Source organism: Zingiber officinale, chromosome 10B (assembly GCF_018446385.1).
Source record: "Zingiber officinale cultivar Zhangliang chromosome 10B, Zo_v1.1, whole genome shotgun sequence".
NCBI lineage: Eukaryota > Viridiplantae > Streptophyta > Magnoliopsida > Zingiberales > Zingiberaceae > Zingiber > Zingiber officinale.
This window is the reverse complement of record NC_056005.1, coordinates 70726101-70746079: the sequence shown is the minus strand read 5'-3', so window position 1 is coordinate 70746079 and position 19979 is coordinate 70726101. Positions and strand designations below refer to the sequence as shown.

The 19979-nt window shown below is 41.2% G+C and overlaps 1 protein-coding gene across 1 annotated transcript; it reads right to left on the bottom strand.

Moving 5' to 3' along the window:
* Positions 1 to 18902: 18902 nt before the first annotated feature.
* On the bottom strand, positions 18903 to 19736 carry LOC122029185 (polyubiquitin-B-like). Its single transcript, XM_042588125.1, has one exon. It carries the CDS (start codon positions 19734 to 19736, stop codon positions 18903 to 18905), a length of 834 nt encoding a protein of 277 aa, XP_042444059.1.
* Positions 19737 to 19979: the final 243 nt, after the last annotated feature.

Here is a 19979-nt window from a genome sequence, read left to right as displayed (position 1 = left end):
ATACCTTGCAAATACTTAGTTACTTAATACCAACTGCACCTTTTTTCTCATTGTCAATTCTTGCTTTACAAGTTTTTATGAATACATTCTTTAAACATTCGGGAAAGGGCCTTTCAAATCTGAGGGTAGTTCTTCATTAAGCCTGCGGCGATTTATGAAAGAGAGGGGAGGTTCCCTGGGTAGATATCCACCCTCTTTTAGTTGTTGAAGAACCCCCGATACGGAATGATTTAGTGCACCCACTATCCTGCGAACAAATTTCCGGGCAAATGCCGGTGACTTTAAGTAAGCTTGCCGCCATTCTTCCCATCGACTCTTTTCCTGCTCCTTATAACGCTGGAAATCAGCTTGCAGTTTTGAGTTTTGCTCTTTTAAAACATCCTTCTCCGATCTTAGCTGTTCCAATTCCTTCTGGAGCAGTGATAATTCATTATCTTGAGCTTTCCTCAGCTCTTGTTCCTGTAGAATAGTGAAATCATGAGAAGCCAGGTCCTGAGCTTGGTCAGAAAGACAGGCATTATGAAGATTCTCTACTTTCTCTAAAATAAGACTTTTCTGAGAAGCATCTAAGAGAGCTTTCTCTTTTAAAGCGATCTCCAATCGAAGACCTGAATGCAGTCGATCCTCCTGTAATTCTAAGGTTTTTCTAGCAAGCTCTTTGTCTTTCAACAGTTGTTGACATTCCTCCAATTCTTGCTTCAGGGTTCCCAATTGTTGATTTTGCAAGGCCACCTGCTCTTGCAACTGAGCCCTATCACTACTAGAAGAGGGTGAGGCAGCCTTCAATGTCTCTAGTTGAGCTTTCAACTTAGTGTTCTCATGATCTTTAGCTGTGAGTAGCTGATCGATATGCAGACTTGTGGCTAGGAACTAAATGAAAGGATAATGTAGGTTAAAGATAAAGTTACAAAGCTAATATACACATAACTTGGAATACTTACAGCCACTGCCTGACGACTATGGCGATCCGCTCGATGTGGGAGACTAAGGCCTCGTAATTGTTCATAACCTTGCGACCAAGATTCAGCCAATAAACCTTGCAGTTGCAAAGTGCCATAGCCAGGAGGACTAGAAGGCTGTCCCAATTGAGAAGGTAAGCCCGCAGCCACTCTAAATAAAGGAGGGGGACTAGAGGAAGCCGGAGATGGAGAAGAAGAGGAGGCAATGGAAGGAAAAGGGATAGTAGAAGCAGGAGGAGCAGAGTAGGAACTAGATGGAATAGAAGGTAGTAGTGTAGGAGGGGTTGTTGCAATTGTGGAAACACTAACGGCTGAAGGGATGACAATGGGAGAAGATCTCCGGCAAGGCGTTCGTTTTTCTCGGGGCCTATAAGCCAAGGGAGGCAAGGCCAGTGCCAAGGATGTAGAAGGCACAGGAGAGATAGCGGCCATCTTAGAGGCAGAAGCAGGAGAAGCTGAAACAATAGAAGAAGAAGAGATAAGCAGACCGGGCCTCATCAATCGAAGAGCAGGATTGGAGATGATATTGGTGGGAGTCATCGGTGCCTTACCTCTTTCAAAAGAAATAGGCACTGGAACAAGAGGAGTTTGTACAAAAGTACCAAAGAAATCACCAAAGGGAGAATCCTTGGAAAGATTTGGCTTTTTAACTAAAGTAACAAAAGGCTCTTCTTCTTCCTCTTCCATGAGTGCGACACCCTCTGCTTGTCGTTCTTCTTCGGAAAGCAAGCCCAAGGTAGAGGGATTGGGATCGGATCGGCGAGCCAACAACCATTGTTCTCCAAGATTATTGATAAAGGACTTGGTCATAGCAAAATTCCTGTACATAAAAGCCGGAAGAATAGCATCGGCTAAAAAACAGAGGATAAACATCATTACTATAGAGATATACTAATCAGCAAAGGCGAAGTAAAATAATTATACCCACCAAAGGAACTATCCAAAGGAGTGTTAATGTTGCCTATCCCGAAGGGAAACATTAAACCCTCTTCAATTAGATGTGGCAAACTGAATTTCGCTCCCCGCAATTTAGGTAAGGCAGAGGCAACAGAGGGATCATTGAGGAGACCTTGAGTGTCAGGAAGCGGAGGCAGATCATGTATCCATTGAATAGGAAACGGAGGTGGAGAAGGTAGACGCATATAGAAAAATTTACGATACCATTCACCTTGAGGAGGAATGCGGTTAAACAGAATGGCCTTAGGACGAGACTGAAATTTTAAAACGCCCACATCTACTCAGCGAGGAATGAAGAAGTGATGAAAAAGACGGGGAGACAAGGGGAAATCTAACAGTTTGGATACTCCAATGAAGCCCACTAGCATGGAAAAGGATTGAGGGATGAACTGGTTGAGCGGGATAGCAAAATAACGGCTGACATTACAGAAAAAAGGATGAAGGGGAAATCTAAAACCTTGTAAGACTTGGTCCCTGAATATGGAAATGCATCCTAGGGGGGGGAGATGTGGACCCTCATGAGAAGCAGGACGAGTGATATAGGAAGGAAAACCATAAGTTGCCTGTAAATCCACTTCTTCTGTATCCGTGAGGTCAGAAGAGCATGAAAGAAACCACGCAGGAGAAGAAACTGCCATGGGGAGAAGCAATCACAGAACAAGGAATCAAGGAAGAAGACGAAAGATGAAGAAAAACAAGAGAAAACCTCGTAAGCCCTTATCTTTCTTTTTGCCTTGAGCTAAAACCCTTAAGATGAAACAGCAAAAGGGGGAAAAAGGTGCTTGGAGTATCAATCGTTATAAATAGATAATAATATTAAAGAATAAAATCAAGAGGAAAAAGCCGCCTCGGAAACAGGTGTGAGTTTCCGCAGAAGTGTTCTTAGGAAATCCTGGCAAGGACAGATAGAAATTAGTATGATAAACTATAAGGAAGTCAAGCGTCAGATAGTAGTTAATAAAATGGAAGTCAAGCGTCAGATAATAGTTAATAGACAAAATCCGTAGATGAAAATCGGACGGTTTTGACAAACCGGCCGAACTAAAGATCGTTCAAAATATATTGACCAAAGTCTTATTATAGTGAGGCAAATAATATACGTTATGATAAAACCCATGAGACTCAATTACTATGCGAAAAAAGACATATGAAGATACAATGATAAACCAGTCTAGCAGAACAAATCGACCAATATCAAGGATAGCATGACGAAGCCGTGTTAAATCGGACGGGATGTAACTAAGCTATAAAATATCGGGCGGTATCTATTAATCTTAATATATATCGGGCGATCATTAAGAAAAGACTCATAGGGAAATCTTGCATCATAACATTAGATACATTTGCAGAAAATAGATATTTATCCTGAGAAAGAGTAAAATTTACAACCCAAGAAGAGTAATCAAAGTCACACAAGCTTATCAGTACTGAATTGCAATAACTCGAACCTAAGTTAGAGTCAGCTTGGGGTACAGATCAGGAGGTTTGTTTTCAATCAGTTTACGTTTGTTTAAGAAATTAGGAGGAGGATCGTGAGATAAATAATGCTCTTCTTTTAATTGTTGAATCGCCCCTTGAGCTCCTGCAGTAAAAGCAGATAGAATGGACCTCACGATCCGTCTGTTGAACTCGGGAGATTCAATCATGGTTGTGGCTCGCTCCTTATAACGAATATCCTCACCCCCTTTGTAGACTACCAGCGCCATCTGAGAGGTTTTTAATTCATCTTTTCTGGCAGAAGCCTCGGCTTTAGCCGAATCAAGGGAGGTGGTCAAAGAGGCTACCTCGTCCTCTTTCAGCTGTAAGGCTTTGAGTTTCTCAGTCAATTCTACTTCATAATTCTCTTTTAGTTCTCCAAGTTTTGAGGTCAGCTCTTGATTGAGGTCCGTAACCAATTTGAATTGGGCTTCAAGGCTCTCAATTTGAGTTTCAAATTGCTTCTTGGCGGCAGCGGAAAACTCGACAGAAGACAATTCGATAACTTGCTGTCGCAACCCCTTGTTCTCCGATTTCAATTTCTCGTTCTCAGTGTACAGATTGTGCAATAGTCGGGAGAAACCCATGTTCTCTAGCCACCGCTGGGAGAATATTCAAAACCATAAGACGATACTTCACAAAAAGAAAGCAGGAGTATGTAAACATACCTTATTCTCTTTATTAGAAAAGTGGTCAATCGCTTTAGGAATGGAAAGCCCCTCAAAGAGGGGGCGCACCTCATCCCAGGAACTAGCGAAAGAACCCCCCAGTAATATGGGGAGAACAGGAATGGTAGAAGAGCCAGTTGAGAAGGAAGAAGTAGGGATAGATGGTGGAGCAAAAACCAAGTAAGAAGAAGGCGAAGAGGGTAGAGATCCTGAAGTCGGAATAGACAGAGGAAAAGTAAAAGAAACGTCACCAGAAGTACTAGTTTTAGGAAAAAGAGAGGTAGGAAAATTCAAGGAAGGATAAAGTTCTGCTAATATGGGCTCATCGGAAAGAAGGTCAGTTGATACAAAATCTTCTGAAGCAAGCTCATCAGCAGAAAGAACGAGCCTCCTTTTTGGAGGAGGAGCCCTGGTTAACTTGCGTCCCGGACGCTTGCCCGTAGAAATCTCAGTTATGGGTTTATGAGCTACCAAGGGATGTAAGCTCGATAAGAGGAATAGAGGTAGATGGGGAGACAGCAACAGCTGCAGGAGACGTAATAGAGGGAGCAGGATCAGGGAGGATCTGCGCAGCAGGATCCCTAGAAGAGCCTCCTGGAGTCTCATGAAGCCCAGAAGAGCTAGGTATTTCGGCTAAGGGAATCGGCTCTTCAATTGACGGTGGAGGGGCGATAGCGGCCAGAAATTCGGCCTCCTTGGCGCGAAGCAATTCTTCTTCCACGCGTATTTCTTCATCAATCAAAGCATCATAGAAACTCTCCACTGTATAGAACAGAGAAATAATTTAGGCAGTTATAAGCAAAAAGAAAAGAACAAGACGTTACCTAAGGAAATGTGAGTATCGGGTTTGACGGGGCTTAAACCAAATAGGTATAAAAGCTCGACCTTCAACCATTTCGGGATCGAGAGCCGGTGACCTAATAACTTCTCACAATAAATAGGAAAAGCAGGAAGGAGATGAAACTCTCTAACATCGGGTAAGGGAGGCAAGAAAGATTTCCAAGCATGAGACCAAGGAATAGGTCCCGGAAACTTTAAAAAGAAAAAACGAGATTTCCAGGCTTTGAGAGACGATGGCATATCTCCAAAAAGGACCATTTTAGTTCTCAACTGGAATAAGAAGACACCAGGCTCCGAGAGCTTGGGGTAGGAAAACATGAAGAAATTTTGAGGAGTAGGAGGAATATCTCGTAGACGAAACAACATATAAGTACCGCATAGATAATGAAATGCATTAGGAGCAAATTGTTGCAAAGGAATATCAAAATATCGACTTATTTCAATTAAGAAAGGAGGAATGGGGAACCTCAAGCCCCCTATCAACTGGTCCTGAAGAAAGTCACGCAGTTATCAGGGGGATGATGAGGTCAAGCATTCGGTGTTGGGAGTATGATCTTATATTCCTTAGGAATTTCATATTGGCGACGGATGGATAATCTACATTCTTATCAAAGATAGAAGACATATGGACATACCAAGGAGCAATTGCTTCTTCAGCCATGGACAAAGGTATGGGCTAGAGCAATAATGGATTACTTACTGAAGACAAGAAAGGGGATCGTCGTGAAACGGCGAGCACGAGGACTGGTTGAAGACAGCAACAGGAAAAAAGCTCTAGAGAAGGAAAAAGGAAGGACGAGGTTTAAAGAGGAGACGAAAGGATTAGGGTTTGAAAAACGCAAGACGGTCGTCAGATTAGGACGTTGGTAGCTCAGCAGACGCTGAGGATCGCAATAGAAAGGAGAAAGGCCTATGTGACGTGGTGATCAGAAAAGGCATGTGTCAGGTCATCATAAAAAAAAGAGAGGCGTTTATATCAGACGTGACGAATCGGATCGCGATGGGGTTGGTAGTGCCTCGAACATTCTCTCACCCGAAGGAGAGCCAATCACCAGTTCATAAACCTCGAAAGGAAACGTGATCAACTGGGCCTAATGAAATAGAAAGGACAGAACTTTTTGACCATACTCAGGCTAAAGACAAAAATATTTTAAGGGTAATATTTTAGGAGAAGGATAAATTTTAATTTGGGCGTACGAAACATAAGTTAGTATTTGTTGAAATAACTTTATGTTTATAAAGATAATTGCGGGTATGAATGTTTCAGTCTAAGGAATAGCATCCGTTGATGTAGAAATACCGAACCATGCCAACAGGTAAGATAGTGTTAGCCATGATGAATAGCACATAAAATACCCGAAGAAATGATGAGTGCAACACAACATCTTGTAAATAACAGAAGATTTAGTAACAAGAACAAAGCATCTGAGACAAAAGTTGGTCTTTACATTTATGATCTGATCAGATACACAATATTACATTCCCCTCAGGAACAACAAACCTCAAATAGAAAACAAATATTACAAGTATACACTCTTGGAGCACGCAGAAAATTTCAATCATCACTGGATTCAAACTTACCATGGAGTGGAGATGGAAATAGCTAACTTCGTCCGAACTTGCCAAGGCACATAAGAGGCAATATTTTGCCCTGGACGAAGAAAGCAACAAAAAACAAAAAAGCTCAAGGGCAACGAGACAGGGGAACATTGATTCATTCCATGATGGAAAAGTAAATGTAAAAACCACTTCTCCTCTCAAGCCGTATGAGCTCAGCGAGTGGAGCAATCAAGTTTAGCCCAAGGGTAACATGTGTTGTGCCCTTCACACAACACCCATGGGTCATTTGGCTGCCCCCCTATAAGTAGTAAAAATTTCTCTGAAGTTTCTTGGGTCCTTCAGAGCACCTGCATCTTTGGATAGAAGATTTGAACTGTGAAGCTTCCTCTCTTAAGACGATCCCTTGTACCCATGGAGTAACCGGAGCAAAAATCCCAATAAACTCGTATATAGATCTCACCTGGTCCAACAAAAGTTGCCTCCAGAGAGGAGGATCCACGACCATGGCCTTAGCAACAAAAAGTGGCAAGGAAGAAAAAGAACTGAGAAGGGTTGTGGGTGAAGAGAAGGTTGTAGGCTGGTAGCCCTATTTAAAGGAGAAAAAGACTCACAGGATTGCTATACTTAATTTATTAAGACAGTGGGACACAAAATCTGTGAGGTCATTTCAAAATCTGGAGCAGAGGCACGGGTAGGAAAAGACAAGACCATACTTATGTCTAGTCAGTCGTCTACACCTCCTTCGACTAGACTTAAGGGGAAGGCTAGTGATATGGGTTAGGTTTTAAGGGTATTCAGATAAGGAAAGAAAAGGAAGAAAGAGTCAAAGGAGGAAGGCCAATATCGGCCGATACATTCCTGCCGAACGAAGGTAGGCTAATATCGGTCAATACATGTTTGTCGTATGACGGTAAGTCAATATTGGTCGGGACATACCTTCAGAACAAAGGTAGGCCAATATCGGTCGATACATGTCTGCCGAACGAAGGTAGGCCAATATCGGTCGATACATGCTTGCCGTATGAAGGTAAGTTAATAATGACCGATGCACACTCCAGAGCAAAGAAAAACCAATATCGGCCGATACATTCCTGCCGAACGAAGGTAGGCTAATATCGGTCGATACATGCTTGCCGTATGAAGGTAAGTCAATATCGGTCAATACATGCTTGTCGTATGAAGGTAAGTCAATATTGGTCGGGACATACCTTCAGAACAAAGGTAAACCAATAACGGTCGATACATTCCTGCCGAACGAAGGTAGGCTAATATCAGTCAATACATGCTTGCCGTATGAAGGTAAGTCAATATTGGTGGGGACATACCTTCAGAACAAAGGTAGGCTAATATCGGTCGATACATGTCTGCCGAACGAAGGTAGGCCAATATCGGTCGATACATGCTTGTCGTATGAAGGTAAGTTAATAACGACCGATGCACACTCCAGAGCAAAGATAAACCAATATCGGCCGATACATTCCTGCCGAACGAAGGTAGGCCAATATCGGTCGATACATGCTTGCCGTATGAAGGTAAGTAAATATCGGTCGATACATGCTTGCCGTATGATGGTAAGTCAATATTGGTCGGGACATACCTTCAGAACAAAGGTAAACCAATAACGGCCGATACATGCCTGCCGAACGAAGATAGACCAATATCGGCCAAAAAGGTTAATGAATACTTCAGAAACATGTTGGATAAAATATTATTTTGACACAGTAAAGATACAAATAGAAGTCACGTAAAGAAGAATCATACATGAATATATCGAATAGAATAATTCATGATAGAGAATATATATATTTTGGCGGGAAATATGCTTTCAGCTTGTCTTGCAGGCGCTAAACGACAAAGAAGGTACATCTGGGGTACAAAAAAGATTCCTTAAAAATCATCTTTCCGAAGTACGCAGCTGATGTCATAACGAACTCTAACAAACCAGGGTCCACTTCATGACTACGGAGGTTATATGAAGTGGTATAAAAGGGGGAATCCTCTCCGTTGGCTAGGTAGGTTCACAACCCTAATTTTCTGGCTACTGGTCATCTTCTTTTCTTCTTTCCTTCACATCAAAGGAGATCACTGACTTGAGCGTCGGAGGGCCTAGCCAGGGATTCCCACCCCGGTCTTAGGTCGCTGACGATAGCGTTGGTTGGTCTCTTGTGCGCAGGGAGCCGCAGGAGCTTTGGGAGTTCGTCTTTCTCCTATCTGGACGGGGATTTCTTCCTACTTATCAGATTTCCTTCGGTGACTCTGGTTTTCTTCCGATCCGCTTTGGGTTTCTCGGGTCGAGGTCTACCGGCATTATTCTTCATCAGTACGGTGGGTTTCCTTCTGTCGGATCTCCTTCACGGTCAGCTTCTCAGACAGGATCAACAGGTATAGTAAACTATAACAAATAGTAATAACTATGGAGTACAGTCTCTTGGACAAAAGCTGGAAATGCACAATAAAAAAAGGCTGAAGGGAACTGTACAAACCAGGGCCTCTTATTAGAATAGTCAGGTCATCAGACCGAGAGTATCATAAATCATGTATGCATGTTAAACATATGCATCCATCCAAATGCAGTATATAAGTGTAGCAAACACAATCAGTAAATGCATAAATGTGTATGATGCTAATGACATGTCCTGGTCACCCCTACTCTCCAGTCAGCCATCTCACATACGATGGTGAGACCGAGAGGGTAGGGTTGTGACAACCGTGCACTCTGCCGTCACTGCTCCTGATGAGTGACCGAGTGGACGGGATGCTGTCGGAGTACACCTATCCTCCTACCCCAAATCATAAGTGTCTCATCTCTCTAAGACAATCCAGAAGAGGGATCCCTGCCGGCTACCACGCTGCGTCTCACTACCCATGAGCGGACCAACAGAGCCAAACAGAGCAAATCTGTTATGCCGGCTACCACGCTGCGTCACCACTACCCAACGGAGCCTAACAAAGCAACTTGTCTGCCGGCTACCACGCTGCGTCACCACTGCCCAAGAGTGGACCAACGAAGCCTAACAGAGTATAGCTGCCACACACCCTGCCTGATATACCACTAACCCATGAGTGGTGGTGTGTGCAGATCCATGTAACTGGCGATGTGCTCAACAATAATGGAGCCGATAATCACGCAGCATGCAATCATGCGAGATGATGCATGACACTAAGCATGGAAATATCCTGAACCTATATATATATATATATATATAAAATATGTACCCTAACATCAATGGGTCAAATCCGAAGATCTAAGGTACACAGGTCAGGTATGATAAAAAAAACCTAGTCCGGTATATCAAAAGACATGGTATGTCATTACCTCTATGATCATAAATAATCTGAAGGTTATAAACTTGAATGCTAAACAAATAACAATCAAAGCATGCACAGGTAATGGATAATGACATACCGATGCAGATATAAAATATAATTATCACTATTTGTTAAAATCTACTAAACATATCAACAAGACATATCAAAATAGATAGGTCAAGGTACCCGGCTCCAATCAAAAAATCTAATCCAGTCCAAATCCGACGTCGAGATGCTCGTCTCGCGTCAAAGTCCTGTGTCACCAATATAAATATATTTTTATTTAGCTAACTCAAATGTATAGCTAAATAAAATCCTTAAGGCTAAATTAAGGTAAAACCTTGATCAATCTAACTATCTAGTAATTCAATTTTATCCCTAATTCAATACATATACCTAGGTTAACATTAGTTATTAACCTATCTATCAATCATCAACAACAAGATCAAAACCCTATACCTTACCTCAATTCACAACCGTTCTTGCTGTGGGTGAAGGGTTGTTTGCTGCTGAATTTCAAGGTAAGCAGTTGCTCCAATCCTGAGGAACCTACTGCCAAAATTTCTGGCCACAACTACCTGGAATTACTGATCCCTAAATCAAAATATCCAAAAATCAGCACTTGCCGTGATCCAAGAGGTTCAAGTGCTACTGATTGAATCTGTAACCCAACCTCAAATCGAAAGAGTACCATAACCAGTGATCTAATAGACAGAAACAACAAAGATAAGCTGCCCACCTCACTGCTGTCTTGTTTGGATCTGGAAGCAAGAAGAAATCTAGGGCACGACGCTAGGGCACAAGGTCGACGGCGGCGCTGGGTCGAACCTGGTGGTCAGTGACAGTGCTAGTAGGTGTGACGAGGCCGTCGGTGATGGCGACCTAGAGCAGAGGGGGCGCGCTCAACACTGTGGCTCGCGGCGAGAAGGAAGACTAGGGCACGGCGGTCGGCGTCAATGCGCAGATCTGAAGAGGGGAAGGGCGGCAGCGCTAAGGTTGAGGGGTCGGCGGCTGGCGACCGGTGTCGGCCGTTGCAACCGGGGCGACGCGAGAGAAAGGGAAACTTTCGGCGCTGCTCGGCCGAAACAAGAGGAAGAGATGGGGAAACGGAAGCTTGGCCGGCGCTAGAGAGTGAGGGAGGATCTAGGGCTTGGGAAGGAAGAAGGAGAAGAGGAAGAGATCGGTGAGGCTTAAATCGCGAGGGATTGTTGCGGTTTGCAGCGCTAGTTAGGGCACGCGTGAGGGGAGAAGGAAACAGCGAAGAAAAATAAAAGAAAGAAAAAGAAAAAGAAATCAAAATTTTCCTCGCTTAAATGGGGTAACCAAAATAGAATTTCTCGGGACCCATAATTGATCCCTGTAATCTACACCTTACGATCTTCGAAAAATTTCAAAAAAATTTCAGAAAATTCCCTTATCATTATTCGCCATTTCCAGTATTTTACAAAAATAATCTTGGACTTTTTCTTTATTGCACTTCTCTATTTGCCAAGGTCCTCTTGAATATTTCTATTTGTCAAGACCCACTAAACTTCTTGCTTTGCGAAGATCCTCTTAGATTTTTTCATTTGTTAAGTATTCAGTCAATCTTAATGTATTAAATTTTTACATCCTCAACGATTGTTGAGTTATTACTACACTTATAGTTACTTGTCAAGTGTTCTCAACCGCGCACTTGACAAGCACATTTAGTAATCACAAGATAATATAACTTAATTTGTCAACTATATCAAAATAATTAACTTGGTGGTATCCAACCTACCAGGGCACGATTGCATGAACATTTATATCATTTGTTAGCATTGTGATTGATTTTTTTTATTTTTACTGTATATATCACACTGATATAGATCATGCATATATACAGTTGATATTTAACTTTGAATTTGAGTTTCTTATGTGCACGAACTAAAAAAAAAGTCACCATGCATCTTTTCTTGATGGATTATCCCAACAATAACTTTAGGTTTACTTTTTGATGTAGATTGATTGTATTGATATTGTGATAACCTATTTTGTTAGATCAGAATGGTTGGCTAGCTAGAGGGAGGGGTAAATAAACAATGTACGTTTCATTCTTTCCCTTTTTTTCTACACAAACATAAATACAAATGTTAAATTACAAATGGGTCTGATTAAGATATCATAGTGATAATATAAATGCAATAAAAATAAAAATATTATAAACATACTGTGCTAATAAGAAGAGACCCTACTTCTAGTTCATTGCATACGGTGTGCCAATGTGCCAACCCCAAATATTCACTAAATGTGCCTTTGAATGAGATAATGAGGTAAGTCCCTACATGCATTATACGTTATTAGTGTTCCCTTGCAATGGGAAGCTATAGAACAGTCGATGAAATTAACCTCAACTAGACTCCTAGCTGAGTAAACTCTTAATCCAAAGTGTATCCACTATAACAAAAATTCTCATAGACATCGATTTTTTACCGATGTCTATTACATTTTCGACCGATGTCTATGAAGGCGATGTAAAAGGTCTGTCATTTTAGACATCGGTTTAAAACTGGTATAGTATCACTTAACGACACCGGTTTTCGAATCGGTTATAAACCAGTGTAGTATCACTTAACGATACCGTTTCATCAACGGTGTAAAATCGATGTAATATTATATGGTAATAACACCAGTTTTGGCAGCGGTATACGACCGATGTAATATTAGTTAATGACATCGGTTTTGCAGCGGTGGAAAATCGATGTAATATCAGTATTTTTTACCAACACAAATTTGATTTCCGAAACAGTGAAAAACCGACAGTAACCAAGAAAATACACAAATATTCACAAATTACACAAATATTCTTCATTCAACAGTATCCATAAAATACACAAATATTCACAAATTACATAAATATTCTTCTTACAACAGTATTCATAAAATACACAAACATTATTTTTACATCAAAAGCTAATAGATATCAGAATCAAGGTAGAACATTCTTTTAACAACACATCAAGGTAGAACATCGTGAGTCAAAAATCAAGCTGAGGCTACATTAAATTATGAGAATCAGAATATGTTCAACTTGCTATACTGCTTCATTCTTCTTGCGTCTTTCATTTCCCTAATCTCACCACTTTTCACCTTCAAATGCCTAGTTTTCTGAGTTAAAACATCCACTGTTCTAATCTGTCAAATAAAAGTATCATTTGGTCTACTTAATTACAGCAAAAGAACAAAAACAGAAGAATAATACATGCAGTTAATAATGCATTGCTGATGTAGTTTCTGTCAATACAACTTAAGGAGAAGACTGACTTTGACTTACCAAGAAGACTTAAGATACAACCTTGTCAAAACTTAAGAAAAACCTGTGTCAAAATTTGAGGAAGAGAATTCCACCTTGAACAATCAAATTGAGTTGAAATCAATGTTGAGCAAGTTCACGTTAGGAGACTACCTCAAGAATACATTCAAACTTTATAAATACTAAAATTCTATAACCATCTTCCAGTATTGACCCAATTACCACTTTAAATTAATTATATTAGCTAACATGCATTGTCAATTAAAATATCAAGACCGAGATTTTAGGTGGCTCTGCCTATCTGAAACAACACCCTTGAACAAGTTTAAGTAAGCATATGACTATTCCTACTGCCAGTGTGTATATATTTATGTATGAGCACTGATGAGCTTACATTGCACTAGACGTGCAATTTTGAGATACAAGATCATGCACTATAGCCATGGATAAAGGGACTCCACTTAGCTGAGTTGTAGCTTCCACAAACATTACCACAAGCTTCTTCCATCGCATCCTTCGAGACACCCTCGTTACATATGTTTGCGAAAGCTCACATATACTTCATGCCATATTGAGTGAGCGATCCACAATGCGACTCGAATGCTTGGACCTAAGGTTTTTTGTTAACACATGGTCATGTTTAATAAAATAGATTGTGAAGATGAATATGCTAGAGCACAATATTTACCATTGTTTTCAAGCAAACCCAATCATCAACCAGAGCCTGACCAGATGGCCTCACGGTTTTGAGGACTGAAGGTGCAACAGCCGATCCAAAAATTAGATTGCCGATGAGTTCAATGCTACTGTCAAGGTGTGCTATGTGCATCATCATCTTAGTGATCTCCGAGAGAATTCCCTTCTTTTTGTTTGACCCTTCCTCTAATCTTTCATACTGAAAGCAAACACTAGGTTGTTAAGATATAAGAACAATGCAAGGGGTTAAAAAGGTGCTCCAAAAAAGAATCTGCAGTGTTGAAAGATGGAAACTGCATGAAAAGATCGACAAATGGGTCTAAATCAGTTGAAAGACAATACTGATAGTTAAAACCAATTGAAACTGCTATGTTTCCTACTTACATATGAAAAGTGGACACTCTGAGAGGAGCGGAACACTGTCATACATGAATAGCATGCCACGATCCTCCTCCCAAGCATGAGTCTTACCGACCAGAGTATCAACAAGAGTTGCAGCAACAAAGAATTTAATTATTATACATGGAAAGAGAGACTTTAAAATGCTTTATCACTTTATCAGTCCAATGCAAAGTTAGCTATGGTGTAGATAATTCAGAATTATTAGCGCCACTCAGCTAACAGAACAATCTAAAAAAAAAACCATAAATTAGCATTGAAATGACATACATGCTAACATAAACTTTTAGGCTCAGGGTTGAACAGTTTCAAATTGATCCTCGTGTTAATATGACAAGTTAGCCTTCTAATAATTAACACCTTTTCTCCTAGTTTCTCTGTATCCAGACGGCAATAGGACTAATTTGGATTCCATTTGAAGGGAAGAAAAAATCCCTTAACTTGGTTATAATACACATTTTGTAATCAAAAGTTACCCATCAGCTACACTCACACAATTATAGAATTTACTACTACCTTGTTTCAAGGCAAGTCATGAGAATTGTCAGATAAGGCACATAAACGTAAAAAATAATCAACAAGTCACAAGCAGCCACTGTAAAGTGTCCAAGTACCAAGTGTATGTTAAATATGTAAAAAGGAGACAAAAAATAAAATCATCATAATTACTCAAAAAGCAAACCTATTTCACCAGGTGGATCGGATACATTCCTTACCTCATGGCTACATGTCATTATTTTACCTAAAATTAAATTTATCAAGGTTGTGCAAATCATACCTGGAATCTTGTTAACCAATATGCGAGCTTTTTCTGCACGTTTGAGATTTAAATGTGCACCTCTACTTGAGTTATATCTGTTGTCATCCTGAATGGAAATTATGTACGATAGAGATTAAATTCTGTTAATTTCAAGCATTTTTCCAAGGGAATGAATAGTGCATGACAAACTTATATACTCCATGGACAAATTGTAGTTCACCGACTAGAGTGTATAATGAAATGCATAAAGCAGTATATGTAAAATTTACAACTCATGTTGATTGCAACTGCTTTCTTACAAAAATTCTTGTAAAAAAGGGCAGAATGTCATTCTAAAGCTCAATATGGTAGAACAAATTCTAACAGACAAGTTAAAAAGAAGAAAATATTTGGTATTCAATTTAGGGAGTAAGAGTTCACAATTCAGCCTGATGATATAACTAGCCCATCAAGGGATATAGAGTGTGATTATATCCACTGTAGAATTTATATGCTTTCAGGACCAAGAGATATCAATTGCAAAACTAATTAGGTAGGCTGGAAACCTAAAGTCATGCTTCCCAGATGGCAAAAGTTTAACAATAAAAATTTGTTTATATGTACCAATATATCGAAGTTTCATCGACTTTAATCTACTAACACACACAATAGGTAACAACTTGTAGGACACATTTGGGTATAGATTAATGGGTATCAATGAAAGAAATCTTTTTGTCTTTGTAAAATGTTAATATCATGATTGGTTAGCTTATGCAGATTCACAGGATTTCCTATGTATTTCTACCACATTTTCAACGTACAGATAAATTTATCTACTGTTCAAAGAAGGAACTTGCCTCAGCTAGGCCTTTAGGGCCAAACACCAGCAGAGCTACCACTCCAATAACCAATGCTTTAGGAGCACCCACTCCAAATAAAGAAGCACGAACAACTTTACCATGAAATTTCACCTTTTTCTCTACCAAACAAGTAAAAGAACATCATACATATTTTCCAAGTAGATTAGACATCCATGGAAGCTCGTTGATTTTCCAGATGAATCAACGTTGATTTCCGCCGAAATCACATTATTCACACCCGCTCTAGAAACCCCACACAGATACCTGCCTATTCACTGAAGAATACTGGTGACTCAAGTATGGGGCCCGTGATATTATTTATCATCTTGATTTAATCGAATTAAAAAACATCCAGCAACAGTTAGTTATTAATTGACGGATTAAATCAGGATAAGATTGACTAAACTCTTTTAGTTAGAAAATTAATGAATAAATCAAGAATTGTTATCTTCAAGAAAATTAATTTTGAGGTGCTCTAGAATACCTTATCTATCTCAATGCTAGATATAGATTGAGTGCAATCCTTGCAACAACAAGAAAGTTATCCACAAAATATTGTTCAAAGTCTGATTGATACAAGCCTGAACTCATTTCACTTGTTCTAAAAGCTTCCCAACTCGGGCATCTACATGAGATTGAAGTAAGAACAGGAAGTCAAACCATTAAATTTCAATCTGAAAAATTCCAATTCGATCATAATCAATGATAGCAATTAGTATTACCTCTCCCTTTTGCTTCATTCTGAATCACTCTCCATGGGCATGGCCTTTAATCCGCTTCTCCTCTGCGAATTATGGAACAGGAAACAAAAGAACATGAGATGTATATGGGATGCAGGAACGAGACGAGCAAATTGGTCGAAGATAGAGAGAGAATTCCTACCTTTCTTGATCCCTTCTTCTCCCTGACTACATACCTCTCCTGTGAGAGATCTGACAGCCATGCTCCAGGACTCACCAACTAGATCGAGTTTGTCAAAGAAATTAGAGGAAAAAATCAGTTTTTTCGATTGTTTGATCTTAAAAATCGGATTTTTGGAGGGAATGGAAGCGTACGAGTATGCATTTTTGGACAAACTTGGATCTCTTCTTGGGTCGCTGCGGCAGCTTGCACCCCTTCATCGCCATGAACTCCTCCTCCTTCTCCTTGTTTGACAGCGAAACGAAGAATCGAGGTAGAGAGGCTGCCGAGGCTCTCTCGTCGGCGTTCTCACCCTCGCATACCAATGCCGTCGATCCCCTGGTTGTGTAGCAACGGTTATCCTTATCCGGCGACGACGAGACGGATCGGGAGTTATGGTTCTCACTCCCGGCCGATTTCGACCTCCTGTGGATAAATCCGAGCAGTGGTTACTTCCATATCTCACCGGCGACGCCTCAAACTAGATCAAACCCTAAGTTTTCCGGATCAACCTCCGATCTATTACCTGAGGGTATAAAGAGGCGGGTGCGGGGGGAACTCTTGATCTGCGATGCGGCGGACATTCCGAGACGCGATTCCCCTCCGGACGCCAGATTTTACGGCGGATCCTTTGTCCCTGACCTTGATGCGGCGAAGGCGCTTGCGGCACCCCCATTGCAGAGTGATGCGAGGACCGTTGCAGAGCCCATCGCGGCGAAGGAGAGACTGTTTTTGTTTTTTCCTTCTTCTTCTTCTTCTTCTTCTTTCAAACAGGTAAAGGAAAGTGCTGCAAAATCTAAACTCGAGAGCAAAGAAGCATACGTAGAAAGCAACCACCACTCCAGCCACGTAATCAGAGGGCAGTTTAATGGAGGCACTAAAGAATCCATGGAGGTAGAGATCTTGCGACGCAAATGCAACACCTGATCACAGAACAAGGTAGGTTCAAAGATGTCCCTTTATTTAAAAAAAAAAAAAAATCTTTTAACAGAACCTATTCGCTGGTCGAGGGAGAGGTGGACAGTCCGGCCGTTGCCGTGAAGCATGAGGTTGGAGTCTCCGAACAGTTGGGTGTAGCCTTCCTCAAAGGAGATGGTGGCGAGGTTGGGCAACTCCGAGAGGAAAGCAGCCTCATGGGAAGGGAGCAGAACTGAACACAAAAACAGGAGGAAGTAGAAAGGAAAAGATAAAGTATGGACTACCGGAATGCGAAGAAGGTCTCCTCTTCTCACCCAAAGGGAGGAGTTGGGAGGAGATGCGGTGTGGTTGGACGGAGAAGCAAGGGCATCGTGTCTTGATCCTAATCGGGAGAGGAAGGGGCGTCGATCTAGGAAGGGGAAGAGGGAGATGAGGTTGAGAGAGATGGTCAGAGGTTTAGGTTTAGGTTTAGGCTGAGAGAGATGATCGAAGGAAGGGGTGCGATATAGGTTTAGGTTTGGAGGGAATTTCACAGTGTTGCAAATTTTGGCTTGTGGGAAAATTAAAATATTTTATTTTGGCTCATTAACACCGGGTTTTAAAAACCGTTGTTAAAATCGGTGTCTATTAACGAAAAAAAGGCGCTCATAAACATCGCCTAAAAAATCGATGTCTATGAGCGAAAATCTATGCTCATAGATACCGATTTTTGAAAAAATCGGTGTAAAATACTCAAAGATATTGATTTTTGCTTAAATTCGTTGTTGTTCCACCGATGTCTATGAGGGTTTTGTTGTAGTGATCATATAAGAAAACTACTCTTAGGATAGATACCCTCTGTTGGATCCAAAATGTCATGGCTAAGGAGGGGGGTGTGAATAGCCATAACGATTATATTTCTTTTCGACTACTCTTGTAAGAATAAAATAAATGGTTAACCAGAAAGATTTAGCATGGTTTTAATGACCTTATCCTACTTGTCCTATTGATTCATTAGGTTTGTCATTCTTCAAAAATCTCACTAAAACAAATCTTAAGTGCTGAAAAATCTTTCTACAAAATGTTCTCTTAAAAGTATCAAAATGAATTAAGCACGATAGTGGAGCAATGGCTTAGGGTGTTGAATTAATCACATGACCTATTAGGATTTCTCTGGTTGTCAAATGGCCATCTTCTATAACTCATTTAGATTTTCAACCAATAAATATCCGGTCAATTCCTATCTAACATCCAATTAATTTATTAATCAAATATTGAAAAAATGCTCTTTAAAAATCAAATCCGTTCGATATTATTGAAGATCGTCTCATCATTCCTACGAGATAATTAAGACATGAGTTCTTATCACTAATCGTCCATCACCCTAAAGATCTCGATGGTTTCATCCTCCTCCACGCCGTGCCATCGGAAGGATTTGCCCTCGTCCATGGCGACGTGGTTACGGACGAACAAGAAACAACCCTCGCTCGGCCAATGGACCCCAAACTTCTCCCTCATTACCCTCCCCAAATCATTCACTTTCCGCGACGGATTCACGGTCGTCAACATCTTCTTCGTCGGCGCCGGCCGAAACATTGGCCTCACCACCAGCCTCAAACTCCTCGAGTACGGATCAGCCGGCGCCGGCGTCGCTAGCCCAGAGAGCGGCGGCCTCGCAGCCGTGTGCACCGTCACCTCCACCTCGCCCGCCGCCATGTAGTCGGACAGAGTGTGGTGGTCCAGCAGCTCCTCCCCCTCCTCCTCCTCCTCCTCCCCCTCCCCCTGGCGGTGCAACGCCAAGCCCTGCATCATAATGCCTTCGAGGTCGCCGATACGCGCTTTGAGTCGGTGGACAGTGTCGCAGGCGCTGGCTTCCAGTGATAAGCGTCTGTCTGGAGACGACCGACTCACGAACACATTCACCTTCACCGTCTGATCGAGTGCGTCGCCGTCATCCTCCTCCTTGGCGCAAGAAGGGTCGCTAGCGACGAGGATTTGGACGGAGGAGTTGTGGAGAATGCCGCAGCGCTCGGTGTCGGCGTCGTCGCGCAGCTCTTGGCCGTTGAAGACGAGCTTCTGGGAAGCGACCGGATAACCGGCGAAGAACTGCACCTTCTCCTTGATCTCAGCAACGGTGTCGAAGAAGCCAATCTCGACGACGAAGCCTTTGTCACCGTCGTCGGTATAGAAAGTAACATCCATGCTCCTCCTGCTCATTCACGACGACGGCTGCTTCTACCGCTGAATTAAGAAAGAATTAGTCTGCCAAAACTTCGGATCCAGTTTTTTTTTTACAAATTTAAATTAAATATTAAATGATTTTTTTATGAAAAAAATCATACTATCTCAAATTTATTTTATAATTTATATTTTTTTTTATTTATATAAAATTATATACAAGTCCGTATTACAATTATCGACCATTTATCAAACAATGTATATGAT

What these genes read in the sequence shown, in the direction of transcription:
- LOC122029185 (XM_042588125.1), bottom strand. Translation starts at nt 19,736, where the DNA reads ATGGATGTTACTTTCTATACCGACGACGGTGACAAAGGCTTCGTCGTC.